The sequence below is a fragment of the Suncus etruscus genome, chromosome 10 (genome assembly GCF_024139225.1).
Source record: "Suncus etruscus isolate mSunEtr1 chromosome 10, mSunEtr1.pri.cur, whole genome shotgun sequence".
NCBI lineage: Eukaryota > Metazoa > Chordata > Mammalia > Eulipotyphla > Soricidae > Suncus > Suncus etruscus.
In genome coordinates, this window is record NC_064857.1 from 16,412,253 (window position 1) to 16,439,273 (window position 27,021).

Consider the following 27,021-nt stretch of genomic DNA (forward strand, 5'->3'; position numbering starts at 1 on the left):
GGCTCAAATCACAATATACAATAGCATCATTTCTATAGGAAATTTATTCTACTTTGGATTATGTTGCCTCAAATGACTGTTTTTTGTTATTTTCTAAAAATTTAAAACTAAAAGCTAAACAGCCTGTAATGTTTTATTCTTTGCCAATCCCATCTGTCTTTGGGTTGAATTCATGTAACTTGGCAAATTGGCCCCAGTGGAGATATGGATGTCAGTTATTGATACAACTTAATACTAATAACAATGTGCATATTTAATTAATGGACTAGTTGACATTTAGGGAGAAACTAGTGCAGTCATCAAAACAGGCCTTTGTTTTCATCTTTTATGCCTGCTGTTTAGAGTATTCCCATTATATTATAGATTGGAAATATGCTGTGATAGAAAAAAGTCCACACCTCACTCATTCCTCCTCCAAACAGAAGTATAGGAAGCTATGTGAGGAAAATTTAAAAATACTTTAATTATAGTTGTTGACTTTCCAAAATCATTTTCATTGAACCTTCATTGCTGTTTTTGAAGTTCAAACTAATTTCTTATTTTTTTTCTCTTGCACATTGTCCTTTTCTCTTTATTTATATTAAAGTTTACAGGAACCACCAGTGCTGCACACACTTGGAGGAGTTGGGACTCAATCCCAGGGCCTTGCACATATTAGGCATATGCTCTACCAATTAGGATACTACCTTGGCCATTTTCTCTTCTTGTATATTGATTTGTTTAAAATGACTAACTTAAAAAAAAGCAGTCATTTTTTTATTGTATTCTTATCCATTGTGCATTCTAAGAAATGTGGTGGCTTTTTAATGAGTCAAAAGTAAATCAAAAGTGACTAATGAGTGTTCTTGGGAACTGAGGCAAAGTCTAACAGGAATGTATAAAAGAAGTCAGGTACAGGGCCTAGAGAAGAGAGGTCATTTTAGAGCCTGTGTTCATGAGGAAGAGATATTCCAGCCAAGTGACACCAAGTCACAAATTAGCCCTGGGCTCTGGGCATTCTCCCATGTGGGAGATTTTAAGAAATTTCTAGTTTTTAGTATTATTCTTTGCCATCATCAATTGTTATGGAACACATCTCATTTTATTCTGATAAAGTCTTATGTTGGTGGTGTTGGCTTCCATAATTTGCCATTTGTGTGTGCAAATTCTTTAGGCTTTATCTTATACCTAAAGTTAACAAAGCAACAAACAAGCTTGTCTTCTGTTTTAAGAGTGTAAATGAATACTTACTCTACAAACTAACTCCCAGAATGATCTGTAAAAATGTCAAATAGACATCTGTATTTTGAAATACACTGCTGTACTGAACTATGATTACCTATCTGCCTCCTTGTGCTTGGGAATTTACAATTTCTTTCAAACCACATTTGCAAGGTTAATCGCTTTAACATCAACTTCCATTTTCATGGATTACAAGATCTGAGATAACTTACTAAGGTTCCTGAGTTTTAATTTTCTGTTTTTCCTCCCAAACCATAATCATTATTGCATTTAAAATTTAAAACTGACCAAATACATTGATAAAGCTTCTTTATCTTCATAACAGTGAGAGGATTTTATTATGATCTTAACTGCTCAAGACAAAAAAATGGGAGATATTCTTCATGAATTATAATTCAAATCAGTATTCATAGTCCAATGTAAATATTGATTTAAATTTATAGTTTTTCTGTTAAATATGATCAGCATGAATAATTTTCAAAACTTCTTGAAGCAAGAACAACACAGAAGACTCAACAAACAACTCAATAAGTATTGAGAAAAATGACTTCAGTAACACCATTGTGAGATATATTAATTTTTAAATTTTTTAACTATTCTTTTGAATATTCCATGTACCATTTTGATTTAACAAGCTATAAAAATAAATTATTTTGTGGTTTTGAAGGAGACAGACTTGAGGGATGGGTGGGAAATTGGACAATAGGGATGGTCATATTGGTGGTGGATTGATATTGGAACATTGATTATCTAAAACATCTATTATAAACAACTTTTTTTTTAACAATTGCAGACTTGAGGGACTAGAGAGCTGATACCCAGGTAAAGCACTTACCTTTATGGTGTCCATTTCCATTTAATCCCCAACACTATGTGGTCTCCTGGCTACCACCAAGAATAGTCCCTGAGCATAGTGTGATCTCAAAATCTCCCAAAAGAAACAGAAATTTTATTTACATGTGTATTTTTGTATAAAAAAAATTTTTTTAGATTTTTTTTTTTTGAAATCTTGTTTCAAGTCTTCAGAGTTTGTATGGACTTAAGAAGGTTCCTCTTGTATTTGTGATGCTTCTTGTAGGCATTATGTCAGATGATGCATTAATTTTATGTTATTTTATAATATGAATTATATATTACACATTATATAGAGATTACTTTATAATTTCATTTCCATATTACTTTTTCCTACTTAATTTATAAAGACTTCAGGTTGGACTGATAGGGCCGTATCCATGACCTGTCTTCACAGCCATCTGCACATCTTCATGCAAAGCTAATCTTTTATGCCAGTATTTTGGGGCTGGAGAGATAGCATGGAGGTAAAACATTTGCCTTGCATGCAGAAGATCGGTGGTTCAAATCCCGGCATCCCATATGGTCCCCTGAGCCTACCAGGAGCAATTTCTGAGCATAGAGCCAGGAGTAACCCCTGAGCACTGCTGGGTATGACCCAAAAACAAAAAAATAATTTTTTTGTTTTGTTTTACAGGTTGGAAGCATTAAGCGGGAAATGACCTTCACATTTCAACCTGAGGACTTAAAACGTGACTCTAATAAAAAAATGTCTCATCACCACTTGTTTTCCTTGGCCATGGAGGAAGATGTGAAAACAGCAGACACCAAAAAAGCCAACCGAGTCCTTGACCATGAAAAAGAAAACACCCGTTCAGTCTGTCTCCTGGAGCAAAAACGAAAAGTTGTTTCCTCAAATATTGACGTTCCTCCAGCAAGGTAAGAAAATGCCAGACTTCATTTTTGCGTGAGTCAGAAAGCTTTATGTGTAGTCTTTAATCTCTCTCTAAAGTGTACAGAATGGTTTCCTGCCAAGAACTTGTATCTGTTATTTTTGTAATATAAAGTAGTTGACCTTGGCACTTCAGAACTGACTTAAGATGTGACACTTGGAACTGTAACTCTAGAAAATGATGTTTTATTCGTCCTTTGGAAAATTAAGAGTAGTGAGCAAAAGGATGAGTGATACAGAAATATACCACTGAGTTTAACCACTTACCCAATGAGCTCAGTTTTCTTGATCACTGATGGAAAGCTATAGTTGCCGCCATATTCCAGATTTGACTTGTTTTTGTGTGCTCTTCAATAGTGAGTGGTTTTAGTTTTTTAAAGTTTTTTGAAGAATATGTGAAATGTGATAAAACTATGACTTGTTTACTAAGTCTAAATTTTTATGTGAGTCATTAGAACAAATTGTCAAACTGTTTTATATCCTTTAAAGACTGCTCTGCTTCAGAACTGAGCAAGCCTGGTTTATCTGAAATATCAAAAAGCTTTTATCACATTATAGTTTACTTACTCCACATCCCGTAGTACTGAAGTGCTCCGATACTATAGAATAATGACAGTAACAGTGGTAGAATATGCACACTAGATTGCCAGGAATTGAACCCAGGTTGGCCATGTGCAAGACAAGCTCCCTACTTATACTATCTCTCCAGCCCCAACTAACCTATTTTTAAATTTTATTTTATTAAAGCAATTGTGATCTACAGAGTTCTTCATAGTTGAGTTTCAGATATACAATGAGTCAAGGGCCTTCATACCACCAGTGTCAACCTCCCTCCATCAGTGGATCCATAGTACATGCTTTCTCACCACCCTTTGCCCCTTGGCCTGCCAATATAACAGGTCCCTTTGAGTTTAGATTGTTAAAGTTTAGGTCCTTTGATTCTATTATTGTTGACTTCAGCTTCAGAACTTCAGTTCTGTCCTTATTTATTTCCCCACCAATACACCCAAGACCACTTGGCCCCTGACCCCCAGCCTTTCATAAAGACTGATTTTTATGCCTTAAAAATACCCTGGGATTTTCCCATTCCTTACCCCCAAGCTTCTTGCTACTACTAATAATTTTTCTTTCTCCACAGTTTTTGCCATGCCATAATTTCTATGGCTGGAACAGTGTAGCAGATAGCTTAGCAAACTGACTTATTTCACTTAGTATTGTGCATTTAAGGTTTCCCCTTCTCATTTGTGGCTTAGTAGTTGATTTCTTTTTAGTGCTGAGTTATATTTCATAGCCTGGATATGCCATAGACTTTTTTTTTTCTTTTTATTCCACAAATAACATCTTGACTGCTTCCAAGTTCTGGTAATTTTGAATAAAACTACTTTAACATCTGTGTGTACTTTTGTGTAGATATAATTTTTTATTCCTTTGAGTGTGTAGCAAAGATTTCCCTTTGCTCAATGAGCTGGTGAGTGAATGTTTAATTTTATAAGAAATTTCTAGCTGTCTTTAAAAATTCTTGTATGGGTTTTTAGAAATGAATGGGGGTAACTATTGTTGAGGGCCTATGCCTTTATTAGCTGCTACCTGTTTTAGCAGATTTGGGCTATTCTAATAGCATTAGTTTCTGGTGGTTTTGTGTTTCTCTATGATTGACTGGAGTATCTTTTCATATAACTTTTAAAGCATCTTCTTTAGTGATGTTTGTTTAAAACTTTTGCCTTTTTACTAATTGAGTAGTTTTGTGTTTGAAAGTTGAGTTCTTTATATATTTAGAATAGCAGTCGTTTATCATGCGTCTTTTGCAAAGAATCGAACTGGGTCCCTCCTGGATCGGCCGCATGCAAGGCAAATGTCCTACCACTGTGCTATCGCTCTGGCCTAGGACTACTTCCTTGATAGCTTAAAGGTCTCTGTGGTATTTGGGATAGACTCAGGGCCTCTGCATGCAAGACATATATGTTCCAGTTCTTTAAACCATTTCCACTACTGCTTGGGTTTAATTTTGTGAACAATAGAAGGTCTGTGTCTAGATTCAATGAGCTTAGAGGAAGAAGTTACCTTCCCTTTTACCTTTATCAATAACATTTCCAATGAGGACTCTGAGTGCCTCAGCTCTCAGCAGGGCCATCAAGACCTGTCCCTGTGACTAGGAAAAGAGGTCATGTGAGCAGCCAGAGTCATATGTTTCTGTGTTCTCATGAAGAAAGGGAGGACATCTTTAGAAATATAAAATATGTAGCTGCCACCCACAATTTTAAAGAACTTTTAGTAGTTGCTTTTAGTTTCCACAAGGCTCTGGGACCAACATAAGCAACTGTGGAACTATTTTAGATAGTATTAAAAAGAAGAGGATACTGGCTATACAATTTTTTTCCCTATCCTCATTCTTTGGTCATAGTGTAACCTTTAGAAACAAGATTTTGCTAAAACAAAATTTTTGTTATAACATTCATGGACTCGGAGTTATTGTTATAGACTTATTCAAAGTTCAGTCAAGGCTTTCTGGCTCCAACTCTGTTATTTGATTTTGAATCATTAACAAACTAATAACAAATCTTGCCAATAGTTAAAGGGTGACATCTTGCCAAGAACTACATGTGTACTTTGTTTGATCTTTGGGCCACACCCCACAGTGCTAAGAGTTTAAACTGGTTCTGTGCTCAGGGATCACTCCTGGCAGGGCTCAGGGATATGAGAGACTGGGGATCCCACTCAGTTTAGCTACATGCAAAGCAAGCATCCTTGTTCACACTGTTCTATCTTTAAGTATAAACCAATAGTGTCCTGCTGCTATTCAGTTCTAGTTGGACCAGAAAGATATGAATATGAGTGACGTGGCAAAATGTTCACTTTTGTTCAGTTTCCATAAAATTATTTTATTCTTTAATGTAGTCAACATCTTTATCAACTAATTGGACTTTTGGGGTCTATGACTGAATTCTAAGATAGAATCTCTGAGCCAATATCCCCTGCCCTCCTAAAATTGTGAAGACATTCAAACAAATGACCTATAAGAAAACATAAATTATGTTTATTTTAATAGAATACATAGGGTATTCAGAGCTATAAATTGGAAGATTTATTTTAAATTGAGTGAAAAATCATCACTGTAATCCAATATTTTTAGCTGAGACCTGCAGGATGAATAAGAGAAAGTAGACTGAGTTGGAAGACAAGTATTCCAGATAAAAGAAAGATGCATGAAAGTCCTGAGATGAGAATAGCAGGTGGCGTTAAAAATGTTGATTCATACTACTAGGGATATACCCTAGAAACACAAAAAGTACAACACAAAAATCCCTTCCTCACACCTATATTCATTACAGCATTAATTACAATAGCCAGACTCTGGAAACAAGCAAGATGCCCTTCAACAGATTAATGGCTAAAGAAACTGTGGTACATATACACAATGAAATATTATGCAGTCAGGAGAGATGAAGTCATGAAATTTTCCTATACATGGATGTACATGAAGTCTTTTATGCTGAGTGAAATAAGCCAGAGGAGAGAGATAGATGCAGAATAGTCTCACTCATCTATGGATTTTAAGAAAAAAAAAGATATTTTTGCAATAATTCTCAGAGACAAAGAGAGGAGGGCTGGAAGGTCCAGTTCATGAAATAAAGCTCACCACAAACAGTGATGAGTGCAGTTAGAGAAATAACTACTTTGAAAACTATCCTAACGTTTGCAAAAGCTGGCTCCCTGTGTGTGACACCAGGCGGGGAAAATCCGCGAAAGTACACCGGCCCAGTGGGGCTCAGCTGTGAAAGACGGTGAGTGTGACCTGTCTATGTCTGTCTACTGTCCTCTTGCGTGAAACTCTTGCGAGTGGGGCAAAAAGAGCCTCCAGAAACCTCGCTCGCCCAGACGCCATTTTCAGGGAGGGACTTCAGAGCATAAAAGCCGGCTATCCTTTGCAAAAGCTGGCTCCCTGTGTGTGACACCAGGCGGGGAAAATCCGCGAAAGTACACCGGCCCAGTGGGGCTCAGCTGTGAAAGACTGTGAGTGTGACCTGTCTATGTCTGTCTACTGTCCTCTTGCGTGAAACTCTTGCGAGTGGGGCAAAAAGAGCCTCCAGAAACCTCGCTCGCCCAGACGCCATTTTCAGGGAGGGACTTCAGAGCATAAAAACCGGCTATCCTTTGCAAAAGCTGGCTCCCTGTGTGTGACACCAGGCGGGGAAAATCCGCGAAAGTACACCGGCCCAGTGGGGCTCAGCTGTGAAAGACTGTGAGTGTGACCTGTCTATGTCTGTCCACTGTCCTCTTGCGTGAAACTCTTGCGAGTGGGGCAAAAAGAGGCTCAGAGGAGCACGGCCGCTCCGCTTCGCTACGCGGCCGTGCACTCTTTCTAAGGAAAGAACTCCATTGCAACAAGAAGGAAAAATCACACTAAGAACGGCGCTATATCACAGAAGCAAACATTTCTCTCTGGACTGTCTTCTCTGTTACATGCTCGGGCCTAAGATTTGACCCAGTGTGAGGCTTCATCCACGGAGGACTCCCCTCCCTTAGAGGCAAGTCAGCCCATCCAGAAAGGGAGGAGCCAGAGGAGTGTGCTGCCTACATCATATAGACAATGAATACCACTACAACACGTAGAAAAACCCACAATACAAATGTGACAATGGGGAAACAGCGCAGGCCAGCATCAGACATAGAGAATGAAGATGACAATTCTGAGGACCAGATAATGACTGAACAACTAATCAACCTCTCAGATAAGGACTTTAGACTAGCAATATGGAAGGTGCTCAACAGACTCCAAGAAACCATGGATCGAGTTGAACAGAACACTAATAAGAACCAAGAAAATATGAAGGCAGAAATGACAAAACTCCAAACTGAAATAACATGTCAACTAACAGGCCTGAAAAACTCAGTAAACGAAGTGAATGACAAAATGGATAAGCTCTGGGACAGGGTATCAGAAGCTGAGAATAGACTTGGTGCTGTGGAAGATGAGATACATAACAATTCCATACAGCAGGAGAGATTGGACAAAAAACTTAAAGCAAATGAGCAGACAATGGAAAAATTAGTCAAAGAATGGGAACAGACGAAAATAGAAGTCTATGATAAGATCAACAGAAACAACTTAAGAATCATTGGAGTCCCAGAGACCCAGGAAGAAAATTTCCAGGAAGAATCAATGGTCAAGAACATCATTAAAGAGAAACTCCCAGAGCTAAAGAATATATGTGATCAAATCCTGCATGCCCGAAGAGTACCAACCAAAAGAGACCCCAGAAAAACCACCCCAAGACACATCCTAGTCACAATGACAAATCCCACAGATAGAGACAGAATTCTGAAAACAGCAAGATCAAAAGGGGAAATCATGTTCAAGCAAGCTTCCCTGAGATTTACAGCAGACCTGTCACCAGAAACGCTCAATGCCAGAAAGCAGTGGTGGGATATTGTGACAAGACTGAATGAAATGAATGCTTCACCCAGAATACTATACCCAGCAAAACTCACTTTCCGGTTTGATGGAAGAATACATGGTTTCACAGACAAAAAACAGCTCAGAAACTTCACAGACACAAAACCAGTCTTAAGAGAAAAACTGAAAGACCTAATCTAAGACAAGACTACCCAAAAGACACACCAAATTTTGAAATAAAGATGGCGTTAAATCCCAGGACAATTCTTTCTCTCAACGTCAATGGACTAAATGCACCAGTTAAGAGACACAGAGTGGCTAAATGGATCAAAAAACTCAATCCAACCTTCTGCTGCCTACAAGAAACGCACCTGAATAGTCAGAACAAACATAGACTCAAAATAAAAGGCTGGAGAAAAGTTATCCAAGCAAACAACACCCATAAAAAAGCTGGAGTGGCCATACTAATATCAGATAATGCAAACTTTATACTCAGGAAGGTTGTAAGGGACAAAGACGGACATTTTATATTAATCAAGGGGTACGTAGAGCAGGAAGAATTCACTCTCCTAAACATATATGCACCGAATGAGGGGCCAGCAAAATATTTAATACAACTGCTGACAAATCTGAAAAATAATATCAACAACAACACAATAATTGTGGGGGACCTAAACACGGCTTTGTCAACACTGGACAGGTCAACCAGACTGAAACCCAACAAGAATATACTAGACCTGAGGAGAGAAATGGAAGAAAGAGGCCTAGTGGATATATATAGGACACTCCATCCCCAGAAACCTGGATACACATTCTTCTCCAATGTACATGGGACATTCTCCAGGATAGACTACATGCTGGCACATAAAACATACCTCCATAAGATCAAGAGGATAGAAATTTTGCAGACTACCTTCGCTGACCACAAGGCTCTGAAATTATTTGTGAACTCCAAAGGGACTCAGAAGAAACACTTTAACACCTGGAAGTTAAACAGCCTCATGCTCAATAACCAGTGGGTCCAAGATGAAATCAAGGAGGAAATAAAAAGGTTCCTGGAAACAAATGACAATAAAGACACAAACTCTCAGAACTTATGGGACACAGCAAAAGCAGTACTGAGAGGAAAATTTATAGCTTTGCAAGCACACATCAGGAAGGAAGAAGGAGCTTACCTGAGTAGCTTAATGACACAGCTAATAGAACTAGAAAATGCTCAACAAAAGGACCCAAGAACAGGAAGACAGAAGGAAATAACAAAGCTGAGAGCAGAAATCAACGAAGTGGAAACTCAAAAAACAATCCGAAAGATCAACGAAAGCAGAAGTTGGTTCTTTGAAAAAATAAACAAGATTGATAGACCACTGGCAAACCTAACAAAGAAAGAGAGAGAGAGAAACTTGATAACTCGTATCAGGAATGAAAAAGGAGAGATCACTACTGATATGACAGAGATTCAAAGGGTAATCAGAAACTACTTTGAAAAACTCTACGCCACTAAAAATGAGAACCTGGAAGAAATGGATAAATTCTTGGACTCTTATAATCTTCCACGGTTGAAGGAAGAGGATGTAGCATATCTAAACACCCCCATCACCATTGATGAAATTAAAACAGTAATCAAATGTCTGCCGAAAAACAAAAGCCCAGGTCCAGATGGATTCACTAATGAATTCTATCAAACTTTCCAAGAGGAACTACTGCCAATCTTGGCAAGACTCTTTCATGAAATTGAACAAACAGAAACACTTCCAAATAGCTTTTATGAAGCCAACATCACCTTGATACCTAAACCAGACAGAGACGCTACCAAAAAAAAGAAAATTACAGACCAATATCACTGATGAATGCAGATGCAAAGATCCTCAACAAAATCCTGGCAAATAGGATTCAATGCCTCATTAAGAAGATCATCCACTACGATCAAGTAGGTTTCATCCCAGGAATGCAAGGCTGGTTTAACATCCGTAAATCTATCAACATAATACACAACATCAATAACAAGAAAAATAAAAACCACATGATCATATCAATAGATGCAGAGAAAGCATTTGATAAGGTCCAACACCCATTCTTGATCAAAACTCTCAGCAAGATGGGAATGGAGGGAACCTTTCTCAATATAGTGAAGGCCATCTACCACAAGCCAGTGGCAAATATTATCCTCAATGGAGAAAAACTGAAAGCCTTCCCTCTAAATTCTGGCACAAGACAAGGCTGTCCTCTCTCACCACTCCTATTCAACATAGCACTGGAAGTACTTGCTATAGCGATTAGGCAAGAAAAGGATATCAAGGGAATCCAGATAGGAAAGGAAGAAGTCAAGCTCTCACTGTTTGCAGATGACATGATACTCTACTTAGAAAACCCTAAAGACTCTATCAAAAAGCTTCTAGAAACAATAGACTCATATAGCAAGGTGGCAGGCTACAAAATTAACACACAAAAATCAATGGCCTTTCTATACACCAACAGTAATAAAGAAGAAATGGACATTAAGAAAACAACCCCATTCACAATAGTACCACACAAACTCAAATATCTTGGAATCAACTTGACTAAATATGTGAAGGACCTATACAAAGAAAACTATAAAACTCTGCTCCAAGAAATAAGAGAGGACACACGGAAATGGAAACACATACCCTGCTCATGGATTGGCAGGATTAACATCATCAAAATGTCAATACTCCCCAAGGCATTATACAGATTTAATGCCATCCCTCTAAAGATACCCATGACATTCTTCAAAGAAGTGGATCAGACACTTTTGAAATTCATTTGGAACAATAAACACCCTCGAATAGCTAAAGCAATCATTGGGAAAAAGAATATGGGAGGAATTACTTTTCCCAACTTTAAACTGTACTACAAAGCAACAGTTATCAAAACAGCATGGTATTGGAATAAGGATAGGTCCTCAGATCAGTGGAATAGTCTTGAATACTCAGAAAATGTTCCCCAGAGATACAACCATCTAATTTTTGATAAAGGAGCAGGAAATCCTAAATGGAGCAGGGAAAGCCTCTTCAACAAGTGGTGTTGGCACAATTGGATAGCCACTTGCAAAAAATTAAACTTAGACCCCCAGCTAACATCATGTACAAAGGTAAAATCCAAATGGATTAAAGACCTCGATATCAGCCCCAAAACCATAAGATATATAGAACAGCACATAGGCAAAACACTACAGGACATTACAGGCATCTTCAAGGAGGAAACTGCACTCTCCAAGCAAGTGAAAGCAGAGATTAACAGATGGGAATATATTAAGCTGAGAAGCTTCTGCACCTCAAAGGAAATAGTGCCCAGGATACAAGAGCCACCCACTGAGTGGGAGAAACTATTCACCCAATACCCATCAGATAAGGGGCTAATCTCCAAAATATACAAGGCACTGACAGAACTTTACAAGAAAAAAACATCTAACCCCATCAAAAAATGGGGAGAAGAAATGAACAGACACTTTGACAAAGAAGAAATACGCATGGCCAAAAGACACATGAAAAAATGTTCCACATCACTAATCATCAGGGAGATGCAAATCAAAACAACGATGAGATACCACCTCACACCCCAGAGAATGGCACACATCACAAAGAATGAGAATAAACAGTGTTGGCGGGGATGTGGAGAGAAAGGAACTCTTATCCACTGCTGGTGGGAATGCTGTCTAGTTCAACCTTTATGGAAAGCGATATGGAGATTCCTCCAAAAACTGGAAATCGAGCTCCCATACGATCCAGCTATACCACTCCTAGGAATATACCCTAGGAACACAAAAATACAATACAAAAACCCCTTCCTTACACCTATATTCATTGCAGCTCTATTTACCATAGCAAGACTCTGGAAACAACCAAGATGCCCTTCAACAGATGAATGGCTAAAGAAACTGTGGTACATATACACAATGGAATATTATGCAGCTGTCAGGAGAGATGAAGTCATGAAATTTTCCTATACATGGATGTACATGGAATCTATTATGCTGAGTGAAATAAGTCAGAGAGAGAGAGAAAAACGCAGAATGGTCTCACTCATCTATGGGTTTTAAGAAAAATGAAAGACACCCTTGTAATAATAATTTTCAGACACAAAAGAGAAAAGAGCTGGAAGTTCCAGCTCACCTCAGGGAGCTCACCACAAAGAGTGATGAGTTTAGTTAGAGAAATAACTACATTTTGAACTGTCCTAATATTGAGAATGTATGAGGGAAATGTAGAGCCTGTTTAGGGTACAGGCGGGGGTTGGGTGGGGAGGAGGGTGATTTGGGACTTGGGTGATGGGAATGTTGCACTGGTGATGGGTGGTGTTCCTTTTATGACTGAAACCCAAACACAATCATGTATGTAATCAAGGTGTTTAAATAAAAAAAAAAATTAAAAAAAAAATAAAAAAAAAAAAATAAATAAAGTTCTAAAAAATTAAAAAAAAAAAAAAAAAAAAGAAAACTATCCTAACAATGTAAATGAATGAGGGAAGAAGAAAGCCTGTCTAGAGTACAGACAGGGGTAGGGGTGTAGGAGGGAGATTTGGGACATTGGTAATGGAAATGTTGTACTGGTCAATGGGGGTTTTCTTTACATGACTGAAACCCAACACAATCATATTTCTAATCAAGGTGTTTAAATAAAGATATTAATTTTTAAAAAGTTAAAAAAATGTTGGTGATTCAAATATCACTTGCTAGATATTATCTTAAATAAACAGTAACAGACAAACATCATTAGATAACCTAGGTCATTAGAATATGGCATTTGCTGTGTGTGTGTGTGTGTGTGTGTGTGTGTGTGTGTGTGTGTGTGTGTGTGTTTGTTTTGAGATTTTTGGGGAAGTACTGATGCTTAAATTGGTTGGATTTCACCCAAACAACAATTACAATTTGATTATGCAAAGTAGTAACTGTCTTCTAATTATAACTCTGAAGCTAAAAAAAAATCTATTAACAAACCAGTTGCAATAGGAACAAAGAAAAATTTGGCCCAAAATATTCCTAGATCTAACAAAACAACTATTTATTGGAATATTCCAAATTGTTAGGTTGGTGTCGGGGAAATAAATGGACCATATTGGAGCTAGAGCAATAGTGTATAACGGACATGGAATTTGTCTTGATTACAGCAAACATGGGTTCAATCCCCAGCATCATATATTGTCACCCACCCCTCACCAAGTTGAGTGCATAGCACCATTAGGAACTGTTTGTCTTGCAGTTTTAAATAACAGTGATGCCATATTTATCATTTGCTGCATAATATATTATGAAATAATCTTCTTTTTGTAGGATGCCATTCCTGGAATTGTATAATTCAAAGGCCTTTAGGCAGAAATTTGTAGAAATTACTAAGGTAAACTGCAAAGTTACCACACTTCTGCAGGTTATTTCAATTAACCTGTAAGTTCTCCTGCTACAAGGCTGCTATAAGACTGCAGAGACCCAAGACTGTCAGGGACAGAGACAGACAGAGAGACAGAGACAGAGATGGAGAGAAGAGAAAGTTGGAGGGAGATATTCACTGGGTGCAAGGCTTACAGTAGCCCACCTTGAGGAGAGAGAGGGAGGAGAGAGAGAAGAAAAGAGAGAGTGAGGGAGGGGGGAGAGAGAAGAGTAAAACCTCCTGGAGTCAGAGAAAGATTCACTGGCCAGAGGTGGCTGGGGGAGACCTGGGGTCAAGAAAGAAAAAAAAAAAGGAAATACATACAAAACAGGCAGCATCTCTCCAATGCTTTATATCTGGTCTCCCAATAGCTGGCAAGATCTGCTCTGGATCCTGCCTCCTCCAAAGGTCTAAGTTTTTCCTATTATACCTGGCATAACAAAGGGGTGTATGCAGGGGGAGTGTGTCCGGGTTCAACTGTCATTACAGTAGGGTTATCCAAGGGGCATGTCCAAGTCCAACTGCCATACATCAACAAGCTTTAGAAATACATTAACTGAGTTCAAAGCTTACAACATAACCTAATCTGTAAGCAATAACATGTGTAGAGTGGAAACTCGCGACCTAATTTTGTCCTTTGTATCTTACATTGTATCTACTAATCATAGAGTAGGGTCCTATATCAAATTTTTTTTATATATACTTTCTTTTTTTTGTTTTGTTTTTTTGTTTTTTGTTTTTGGGCCACACCCGTTTGATGCTCAGGGGTTACTCCTGGCTCTGCGCTCAGAAGTTGCTCCTGGATTGGGGGGGCCATATGGGATGCTGGGGGATCGAATCGTGGTCCGTCCTACAGTAGCGCTTGCAAGGCAGACACCTACCTCTATCGCCACCTTCCCGGCCCCCCTATATCAAATTTGTAATTATAAAAAACATGCAAGATTGGAAGAATTACTTCTGAATTTCTAAAAGTCTAGTAGTTCCTAGAGCAAATGTTTAATGCATTGAAAAGTTTTTTAGATCACAAATTCTAATATTAAGCTAACATAAAATGAAAAATGTGGTTTCAAAGATCCTCAGAATCTGTCTTATGGAATATGTTCTTTTTTTTTTTTTTTTTTTTTTTTTTTTTTTTTTTTTTTTTTTTTTTTGGTTTTTGGGCCACACCCGGTGACGCTCAGGGGTTACTTCTGGCTATGCGCTCAGAAGTCGCTCCTGGCTTGGGGGACCATATGGGACGCCGGGGGATCGAACCGCGGTCCGTCCTAGGCTAGCACAGGTAAGGCAGGCACCTTACCTCCAGCGCCACCGCCCGGCCCCGGAATATGTTCTTTTTAAAAATAATGAGAGGAATCTATCTACATGCTCACCTCTGTTGGAGACATATTAATGCTATATAATTTGTGGGTTTAATCTCCATAAGGTAGATACTGGGACTTAGAAATCTTCTATTTCAACACATCATTTTAGTAAATGTGAAATCAGCCACTAACAGTTGTTCCTGTTTTCTTGCTAGGGTCTATTTGTTTCACATCAGCCAAAATGATCTTTCTTGCTTTCAAGTATAATCATACAACTAGAATGATAAAGATAAAAAAAAAAATGTCAGGAGTTGTTATGTCTGACATGACTTTGCATCACTACCAAATTAAGCTACATCTTGTTTTTTTTTTTTTTTTTTTTTTTTTTGATGTCTTCAATTACTTGAGAGGCCAGATCCTACAGTGACAGAGTTGGGATCAGAAACCAATTGAAAAAGAAACAGCTTTCTTCCATCATATTCAAAAACAAATTTTCTTCAATTAGAGTGGTAAAAAAATTTTAATAGCACTCTACCTGCCAGTAAAGTAATACATAATTAAATTTCTAGTATTTAAATCCATGTCTTAACTCTTCTAATATGCTATTAATATGTGAGAGAAGATATGATAAGATAGACCCTTATAAACCAAGACATATTCCTTATCAACACTGATAACACTGATACCTTTATTTTCTTATTTTTAACTTAGGTTAAAAATAGCTTGGGTTTGTGACAGGAGTTTGACTTAAGGTGTATGTGTGTGTGTGTGTGTGTGTGTGTGTGTGTATGCGTGTGTGTGTGTGCTTTGGTTTTTGGGCTACAGCTAGCAGCACTCTGGAGTTACTCCTGGCTCTGCTCTCAGAAATCACTCGTTACAAGCTCAGGGGACCATATAGTATGCCAGAAATTGAACCGGGGCCAGCAACTTGTAAGGCAAACACCCTACCCACTGTGTTATCATTCTGGCCATGTGTGTGTGTGTGTGTGTGTGTGTGTGTGTGTGTGTGTGTGTGTTATTTATTTATTTTTGGTTTTTGCGCCATATCCGGTGATGCTCAGGGGTTACTCCCAGCTCTGTTTAATTTGAGAAACGTTTTCCTAAAGAAATTTAGTGTGAGACATCTATCAAATTTTAAAATTAACAATAGCTGCATTAAATTAGGAAACCGAAACAGATGAAAATTATTTAATATCTTTTAATATATCCCAACTCTGATTATTTCATACAATCAGATTAAAATGTTTTTAAGAACTACTTATAGTTTTGGTGTACTACATCTTCAAAATCTATATATTTAAGCCTATATTTTACTTGTATAGCTCATCACAGATTGTCCTGAGTACATTTTAAATGATTGATAGCCACAAATGTGGTTTGTGATCACTATATTGGACAGTGCAATTTTACATTAAAGCATTGGTTAATTATGTATTTCAGCTCAACTTATTTATCTCTAAGACAGCAGTTTATTTTTTCCCACTCTCTCTACTTTGACACATGCATAAAATATGCCCCAGTCACAGAAGTGAAAGAGTTGCTTTCTATAGCTGGTTTCCTTATTTTTTTTTAAAAAGGTACAGTACTGTTAATGATAGGGTTTTATGCATACAATGTTCCAACCCTACATGCATCACCAAAGTTTCCACCCCTACTTCTACCCCTTATCCTCCATCTTCCCCCATTCTTTAAGAAGTAACTGAGAAGAATGGATCATCCCACATAAGAAGGGAGACATTGCAGCTTTGAGGGGCAAGGAATTCATCATTGCATAATTTATCAGCATAATTCCAGTTTATTTTGCAGTGGGGAAAATCCCCTCCATTGTAAATAAGTACTTTTTTCCAATGGTGATTATTCTGAAAATGTTAGAATTACATCTAAGCAAAAGAAGTAAAACAAAAGAAAGAGTGAGAAGTAATTGAGATAGTCTATAGTTCTTATTCTTCTGATTTTTTTAAAAACCTTAAAAGCAGCTTCAGTTTCAGGTTTTGAGAGTTGTTATCAGATGCTCTGACATTCCCTATGCAAACAACCATTAGAGCCGTTCTGCTATATTAATTCAGTGTACTCTACACTTGGGCACATAATGCATTTGCCTAAGGTGTGTGTGTGTGTGTGTGTGTGTGTGTGTGTGTGTTTTGGCCACAGCCGGCAGTGTTCAGGGGTTACGCCTAGTTCTGTACTTAGAAATCACTCCTAGTAGGCTTGGGAGACCATATGGGATTCCAGAGATTGAACCCAAGTCAATCTTGCATAAGACAAATGCCCTGCCTGCTGTGCTATCACTATTATTCCAGCCTGCCTATGCTTTTTATGCAGTTAAAATATAATTACTAAGGGCACTTGTAAACTAGGGGAGGCAACAAATTTAGATGTCTGTGTTGTGTATATATATATATATATATGTATGTATGTATATATATGGATATATATACACATGTATATACAGAGAGAACAATAAGAAGAATGAACTTATTTTGTTACTGGTTTAAGCTATTATCTATTTTAATTTTAAATATAAACTTACGTTTCTCCCATACGTGACTAAGGATATACTTGAAGGTTGGGTTTAACTTGAACTATTTTGAGATTTGATTTTTAACCATTGAGCATGGAGTAGCACTCTTACAGTGATCTTAGATTGACTTTTTAGGACAATTTTCTGATGTGCTGTAATAGGAGTAAGAAGAAAGAGGATGCAAATTTTGACTCCAGAGGCAGAAAAATTAAAAATAATAAAAAAGGCAGATGTGGAAAGCTGAAAGGGATTATTGTGAAACCTTTACCCCAGATGTTCTCAACTTCATTTTAGCGACAGTTCTTTTTTAGAAACAACATTACTCTGGCCCCTGTTCCACACACACTCCTTGAAATCTGTTTTCTTTAAGCAAACAAAGAGAAACAGTCCTTTCTTCACCCTGTACCCTGCATCAACCTGGTGCCTCATGGACCTCATGCCCATTTTGGAAAATACTGTTTTAGCCAGAACAAAAACATCAGAACAGAGGACTGTGCTCAAGTGAGCATGAGATGCAAAGGCTCTATAACTTGACAAGAATTAAACAGATAGTCCTGGACCTACATTCCACAATATACTTTGGAACTTTGAAAAAAAAAATAAAAGAATCAAAGAAATTAGAAGCTAAGACACTAAAAAAATAAAAGGTCTAGAAATTCTGGTTTAGGTGTTTCTGGATCAAGAAAGTGGAAAGTCTTGGACAGAAGAGTAACTTTCATTAGGAAATTTATGGAAAGAAAGTCAGCAAGTCAGAAGGGATTTACAGAAAAATAGATGGGACTGGAGGAAATAGTGTATTGTTTGTAGACATGATAGCTTCTAGAACATAAACCTCTAAGGTCCTTCATGTGTGTATGTTTGTATTAGGGAAGCTAGAGATTGAGTCCTAGTGCCTCAGGATACAGCGCTTTGTGTCCTGCTGTAGGGACCACCAGTGGTAGTCTATCAGTGGTGTTTAAGTGTGTCCACAGCTACGTCTGGTGATGGTTGAGAGGCCAGGTGGAAGAGATAGAACTCTGATTGGTACATGCCTTACATGCACCCCCAGCTCTCTATATCATCTTCCAGACTCTTGCTGTGCATCTTTGAGCAAAAGGCAAAAAATGCACAATAAATGTATTTATGAAAACTGGTTTGTTAGATCAACTTAAATAGTCCAATAACAATGAAATAAGTACACTAAAAGTGCTTACTATTTTAAGGTAATTTGTTTTCAAGTAAATACTACCACTCTACATCTTGGTTTTCATTTATTGGCTTGTCTCGAGCTTTCTGTGTGCAGTTATGTTGCTAAATGATGAAAGGATTTTTATTGCTTTCCCTCACTCAGGATTTGTTTTGACTGGATTTGCCAAACATTAACTTCTTCAGAGCACATGAACTCAGCCTCTTAAATCACTCCCCAGTCTTAAGTCACATAATAGATTTGCCTAATTTGGTAGCTTCTTTCTAAAAGCCTACATGACATCTCATAAGGTCATCTGCGATTTTCAACATCAGATTTGCTGCTATGACATGTGGAGTGATGGTGGGAGAAGTGTGGCTTTCATCTCCAGAATGTGAGATTTCATCACATCTTAGTGGAAACACATTTTTTTTTCTTCTTGGAGTTGATTACAGCAGGATAACGCTCCTCTTAAGCATGCCTTCGGTGTGAGCAGACTTTATCATGTTCTTCTGAGATCACTGACTAAAACACAACTTGAAATCTTTGGGGTTTTTGGGAACTGTTTTCGGAGGAATTGTGCAGTCTGACTTCAGTTGGTAAATACATGAACCATGTGGTTCTCAAACCATCACTGCAATTCGTTGCACATGCAATGTAATTTCACAATATGAGGCAGGAAGTGTTAATGATCATCCATTAACTACTACTGTGGAAAGTGCCAGACAGCTGCATCCTAGATCCCAGGCAGGGTGAGGGGTTTAGGGGATATGTCATATAGTCTGTATTATGTCTCTTTTTGTGGAAAGCGTTACTCCTATTGAAAGTGGCATGTTTTTTCAGATTGTATTCTTCCACGAGTTTATTATTTTAGGGTCATTGCTTTCCTCCTTTCTTAACCAAAAACAAATCAAAAAGCCCAAAGAAATACCAGTGAATTCATTCCTAACGAATAAACAGTTGTGCTTTCTACATATGTACAGAAAATATAATTTGAAAATTAACACTTGTACTTGGAGGGAAATATTCCTCTCACAGTGATGAGGAGCAGCATCCACAGCTCTCCCCTGGAAGATAATTACCCTTTGGACAAATAGGAAGCCAGCAAAACACACCCACTAAAGAACGGGTATCCACAGTCTTTCATCCAAGTGTGTGATCTTTTGGGGCTTGAAATTGTCTCTTGAGTCATCACTTCAGTTACCAGCCTTTAAAGGAAGGCATCATTCTTAACTGTACCCCCCTCATTATTTATATTGTCTATGGGTATTATTCTAATATTATATTTTTGTTTTTATATCCCACAAAAGAGTGTGATCATTCTATGTCTGTCCTTTTCCTCTGACTCATTGGTTTCGGTCTTGGCCTTTATTAACTCAGTCCTAGCTCAGCTGATTCTTTACATTTGCGAGGATCTGTCAGTGTGATGGATCAGTTGCCATGAGTGGGTAGGTTCTTCCTCTCTACATTGTTGTTACTCCATATTTCTTATTTGACTTTAGAAAAACCAGGCCTGGGGAAAAAACTACTTCCTCGAGGAATAGAAATTTTAAAACACTGAGTTTTTCTGAACCCGTAGATGGAACTTTGGCTATTTAAATATTTTTTGTTTCCTCATCATTTCCCAAACAATGTCATTTGTTTACATGAATTCTGATGATCCACGTAAAAGAAAAATGCAAACCTTTTCCTCCTTGCCAACCAGGACACAAAGTCAAATAGGATATTCCGTGTGTCTGCTACATATAAAATATTTAAATTAGTGAAAAAATTAGCGAAGAGAAAATGAAAGCACCGTACTTGCATTGGTGCAGAGGGTTGTCACAGATCATTGTTTGTGTCTGAGTTGCCTTCTAGAGTCAAAGGAATGGATGAATGTCATGAAAATCATCAGGCCCACCATGTTATTTGAAAGATGGCAAAAAGCAGACTTAAAAGGGAAGAGGTTAGATTTTTAAATAACGGACCTCAGCACTTGGTAAAAGCTGAGTTTTCCGCTTGCCACATTTTTTTTTTTTTTTTTTTTTTTTTTTTTTTTAGTTTTTGGGCCACACCCGGCGTTGCTCAGGGGTTACTCCTGGCTGTCTGCTCAGAAATAGCTCCTGGCAGGCACGGGGGACCATATGGGACACCGGGATTCGAACCAACCACCTTTGGTCCTGGATTGGCTGCTTGCAAGGCAAACGCCGCTGTGCTATCTCTCCGGGCCCCGCTTGCCACATTTTTATCTGTGAGGCAGCACTTAAAATTCTTTGTGCACAACCTTATTTACTGCTGTGCTAATAGTCTTCCTTCTTGTTGGAGAGGAAGTGATGCTCTATTCTGCTCAGTCCTATGAAACACACCACCTGCTTCACTAAGCTGGAATGTGGTATTTTTCCACTGAGAAGTACACTTGTTTTTGTAGCTAGAACACAGCAGTGCTGTTTGAAGGCGACACTGATGATGGCAAAGGATCAAAGGTGGGAGGAGATAGCAGGTGGCAGCTTGGGGGGGGGGGGAGGTGAGGATTAGTGCCACCAGGGAGGATCAATGCAACCAGTGTCATGCATTGCTAGGTGCAGATGCACTGGAGCTGAGTGAGAATTCTTGAGCAAGGGAGAAGAATTAAATCTCAAAGACAAGCAAAATATGTCTTATATAGAACATTCTGGAGGCAAAGAGTGAAGAGCTATTGAAGCCCTCTGGTCAGAATTATGATCAGTCTTCTGGAAATTTGTAAAAAAAAATTCTTTGAAGCAGTAACAACTTGTCTTTGTTTTCTCACTTTAGTACTATTTGGACACAAGAATAAGGAATTGAGGTTTTTTTTTTTTTAAGTGAGAGAAAATTCTTCAGTAAAAAAGATTTTGGCATCTAGTTAAAAATGTAGGCATTTTTTAATGTCCTTGGGCTTCATTTCTCCTAGTTAGTTGGAACTTATGAAAAGTTACATTACTTATGTTTTCTTTTTCTTTGGGGGGAAGGGGCACAGCCAGTGACACTCAGGGGTTACTCCTGGCTATGCACTCAGAAATCGTTTCCTGGCTCTGGGGACCATATGGGATGCTGGGGATTGAACCCAGGTCTGTCCCAAGTCAGCACATGCAAGGCAAACACCCTACTGCTGTGCTATCGCTCTGGCCTTTACTTTTTCTAAGAGAAGAAATCCTATCAACGTTCTTCCCCAGAGTTCCACTAATACCCTACAGTTGTCGATGTTGGTTCCAGTGCAGTGTCTCATTAGATAATAGGGATTTCCTTCTTCCAGGTTGTTAGCATGTCCTTCGGAGATACTGCATCACAAGCCAAAAGCTCTATACAGAGCTTCAGATGGCTGCTTCTAAAGGAGTAATTCTTTTATTTATTTATTTGTTTGTTTGTTTATTTATTTATTTATTTTTTGTTTTTCGAGCCACACCCGTTTGATGGCTCAAGGGTTACTCCTGGCTAAGAGCTCAGAAATTGCCCCTGGCTTGGGGGGACCATATGGGACGCCGGGGGATCGAATCGGGGTCCTTCCTTGGCTAGCGCTTGCAAGGCAGACACCTTACCTCTAGCGCCACCTCGCCAGCTCCAGGAGTAATTCTTTTAAGTGACAAGATGGGACCCTCAACTTGAAACTCCCATCAGGTCTGTTGAAAAGACCGAGTCTTTACATACCTGACCTTGGCCCAGTTTAATACTGTATGAAGGTTGAGAATGCCACGTATATCATCATATCACAGTAGAGTGTTTTTGTTTGTTTGTTTGGGGGTCACACCTGGTGACACTCAGAGGTTACTCCTGGCTCTGCGCTCAGAAATCGCTCCTGGCAGCCTCAGGGGATCATATAGGATGCTGGGGATCGAACCGGGGCCAGTTTTGGGCCAACCACATATCAGGCAAAGCCCTACCCATGGTGCTATCACTCCAGCCCCTCACAGTAGAATTTTAAAAGAATTATAAACACTAGATGTTAGGGATCAAATTCCAGCATGCTAATCAGATAGATATAGGAAAGTAGTTGGGGGAGAAGGAAAGAAGAGGAAAAAAATTAACAACATCCCTCAAGTGGAAAAATGCAAGATTGATTCATAATGAAGTTTTCAGCTAAAAACATATTTCATCTTACATTTGGTCTGGTTTCTACCTTTTTGTGCCTGCTGGGTCCTGAAGCCAGGACCTCAAGAACTGTGAGATGTATGTTCTACCATTGAGCCATATCTCTGTTCCCTAGTTTTTACTGTCTTCATATTAAATAGTTTTACTTAAATCATTAAGTTGTAGGCAACATAAAATATTAGCAATGCTATGTTGGTTCCAAAGTGTTTTAAGATTTGGATATCTTGAAATTCCCAAGGTCTGAAGTCCAGAAGAAAGAACATTTTCCTAAGAGTTGAGAGACCTGGGCTCTTCCTCTCTACTAATTGTGTGGCTTGGGAAACAAACACCTTTGCTGTATCATGTTTTATGGATGTTTTAGGGACTTGCAGCAATTAATCATTCTGGCATATTCAATCAGGAACCATTGGGATTCATCTTTAAATATTGCCCTGCCACATTTGTCTTAGGGTTCACACCTGTAAAATTAAGGATAAATCCATTCTAAATATAAATAAATTTGTTTTAATTTAATAACGAAGCATATTTTTCACTTTGCAACTTTCATGTGTATTATTTAGATAGCTGTCTATATAATTTGGAGAGTTCATAGTCATTACCACGTTTTATATCCTTTCTAAGTAAGGATCACTTGTTCAAAGAAATAAATAGTTGTATTACTTACACAGCAGCAATTGGAGCTGGAGAGATAGTACAGTGGAGTAGGGCGTTTTACTTGCATGTCGCTGAGCCCGGTTCAGTACCCAGCATCCTGTATTCTCCCCCAAACACTGCCAGGAATGATTCCTAAATTCAGGACTCTGAGCATCTCTGAGTGGCCCCCAAACCAAACCAAAACAACAAATAAACATCACAGCCTTATCACAATTTAAGTCAATTATTTTCATTGAATGACTATTAATTGTACCACTACCAAATTTATTCTGCCCACAATAGGCACTTGGAAATGTCTAGGGGACAATTTTTTCTGTGCAAATTTTACCTTGGACTGCACAATTCTTCTGCTTCACAAACCAGTACACATCCTCAGTGAAAACATGAGTGGACTTAATTTTATCTTAAAATGTGGGATAATAACAATGTTATTTGCTGCTTGTTAACTATAGATTTTATTTATGAAGATCATTGTAAAAAGCTGAAAAAAATTTAATTTGGGACCAGAGAAATGGCTTAGATATACTGTGCATGTGGGACTTGTGGTTTTAATCCCCAAATACATCCCCCAAGCATACTTTAGAGTGGAAAAAAAGGCTTATAAATAAAATAGAGTGTAATTTGACCTCAAATAAGCTTTACTGTCAGAACACTGTTCAGATGCAGTCTTTTGAGGCATTTTATTTCTGTCTTTTAGTCCTACACAATGTAAAATAATATTTTTCCATGTTCCAACCAGTTCTGGATATATTTGGCTGATAGTTTGAAGAAAAATCTTCCTGTAGCCTTCAGCTATTAAAATAGAATCAACCACCCACTCATTTTATTACATTCTGTGGAATGTTTTGTGAATGACAGTCTAAGTATTTTAATTGGTCTCCAGCTGAGTTATAACCCCTTGTTTTATGTTTCACATTTTATATCTCAAAATTACAAGTTATAGTGCCATTTTTATACTGCGTAATTTGAAAAGAAAACAGCATTTTTGAAAAAGAAAAAAATGGCAAATTTCATTCAGAAACTTAAGGGTCATTTATTTGAATTGTCCCCACATTTGATGGGTTATGTATTTTAGCTGCCTCTGCTGAATATCACTGTTGCTACTCTTATAAATTCTGTGTGAATAATATGGAAGTTTCCACATATATGATTCCTCTTTGCCACCAATATTTCATTTAGCTCTTAATTTTTTTTTTAAATAAATATCTTTATTTAAGCACCATGATTATAAGCATGTTTTTGTTGGGATTTAGTTTTATATATATAAAACCACCCCCCCTTCAACAGTGTAACCTTCCTGCCACCAATGCCCTCCATCTCTCTCCTCCCCCATCCCTTTTCAAGACATCCCCCATTCAAGACATTCTATTTCTCTCACTCACTACCATTTTCATAGCTCTTGGCTTTGAATGCAGACTTGCTGTACCCTCCATATGTCTATCCCCGTGGAATGCTTCATATACCATACATGTAGGCTGTGACAGTTCTCTTTCATTTTATAAATGTTGATGAATTTTTTGAATTTGTATTCATTGGACCAAAGAAACTAGACAGGGAAAATAATCCTAGAGTCCTATAGTTTTCCGCCAACCTCAAGTTTCATTTCAGGTGCATCATTTTAGACATTTTAAATCCATGATTCACATATTCAAGATGGTAATTACACATTCACTTGTTGGTTTGTATTCAGGCACAGCTTTGTGTTTGTCCAAAAGAAGTAGAATCTGTAATTAACGGAAGAATTGTTTGCACAAAAACCATGGCAATTTTACTTTTTGATCTTCTTTATCATGGAACTTTCAGTTTCTCAGGGCATAGTTTTCTCTTTAGGAATAAGTGAGCTATATTAAGTAATTAAAATAATTTAGTTTCTTTCAAGGTAGTATCTTGCTACCCCAGAGCGTCTCTTTGTCTTCTGTAGAGCATCTTTGTATTGAGTTATCTTTTATTAAGTATTGTTTGCTGGGAAAATTTTGAAATATTGTGCTTTAAGATGAATAGTGGTTTTCTTTGTAGTCAACTTCATCTACTAACTTTATATAATTATTGCTAGAACTATTCTTTGATTAATATATGGATATGTACTAAAATATATAGAATCAAGAAAATCAAGCTTCTGGGGCCAAAGAGGTGACTCAGGGTAGGGCATAGCCAGGAATAACCCCTGAGCATCACCAGGTGTGGCCCCAAAACAAAACAAAAAAAGAAAATCAAGCTTTTGCTCTTAAAATTACTTGTCTAACAGGAACTGATCAGCTAAACAAGTCAAAACTTACCAACATTAGTATAGAACATATCACTTCCTGTATGTATTTGTCTATTTGTGCTGTCACTGTGTAGACCCTCTTCCTTTTTTAACTGTTACCTCCCAGTTCTATTCAGTTTCTGTCAACTTTTTAATTATTTGCATACCGTGCAGGGATCCTCAAACTTTTTAAACAGGGGGCCAGTTCACTGTCCCTCAGACCATTGGAGGATCTGACTATATTAAAAACAAAACTTATGAACAAATTCTTATGCATACTGCATATATCTTATTTTGCAATGAAGAAACAAAACAGATACAAATACAATATGTGGCCCGTGGGCCATAGTTTGAGGACCACTGGATAAATTTAATATGGAATCTATGTAATTGAACCTCTCCATTTTCAACACTTAATATTTTTCTTCACCATATTATTTGAAATGATTCCATTTCCTTGTTTATATTGGATATTAGTCAATATATTTGACAAATATGAAAAAATATCACTTGGGGCCGGGCGGTGGCGCTAAAGGTAAGGTGCCTGCCTTGCCTGCGCTAACCTTGGACGGACCGCGGTTCGATCCCCCGGTGTCCCATATGGTCCCCCAAGCCAGGAGCAACTTCTGAGCACATAGCCAGGAGTAACCCCTGAGCGTTACTGGGTGTGGCCCAAAAACCAAAAAAAAAAAAAAAAAAAAAATATCACTTACTGTTCTCTCACAAATGAAGAGTTAATACTATATTGTCTTGCCTAGCCTCTTGCTTTCTTTCTACCAAATCAAATCAAATAACTTCTCAGTGTCTGCCCAAAAACAAAAGCCCAGGCCCGGATGGATTCACTAATGAATTCTTTCAAACTTTCCAAGAGGAACTACTACCAATCCTGGCAAGACTCTTTCATGAAATCAAAAAAACAGGAACACTTCCAAATAGCTTTTATGAAGCCAACATCACCTTGATACCTAAACCAGACAGAGATGCTACCAAAAAAGAAAATTACAGACCAATATCGCTGATGAATGCAGATACAAAGATCCTCAACAAAATCCTGGCAAATAGGATTCAATGCCTCATTAAGAAGATCATCCATGCTCTTTTCTGCTGAGCCAGCCTAGCCTACAGACACCAAGGACTGTAATCTCTCCAGGACCCACACCCGGTGCAGCTGATGACATGAAGCTCACCAATTAGAGTGATAAGTGTAGTTAGAGAAATAACTACACTGAAAACTATCATAACAATGTGAATGAATGAGGGAAAAAGAAAGCCTGTCTCAAGTACAGGTGTGGGTGGGGTGGGGAGTAGGTA

General features: G+C 38.0%; 1 protein-coding gene across 1 annotated transcript in view; it reads left to right on the forward strand.

Annotated features, from left to right (window-relative positions):
• Positions 1-27,021, forward strand: part of ZNF704 (zinc finger protein 704) — a 212,764-nt gene that overhangs the window by 47,391 nt on the left and 138,352 nt on the right. Inside the window, exon 2 of the mRNA XM_049782017.1 lies at positions 2,711-2,952. Coding sequence (XP_049637974.1) covers positions 2,711-2,952 — 242 coding nt within the window. The remainder of the gene's footprint in view (positions 1-2,710; positions 2,953-27,021) is intronic.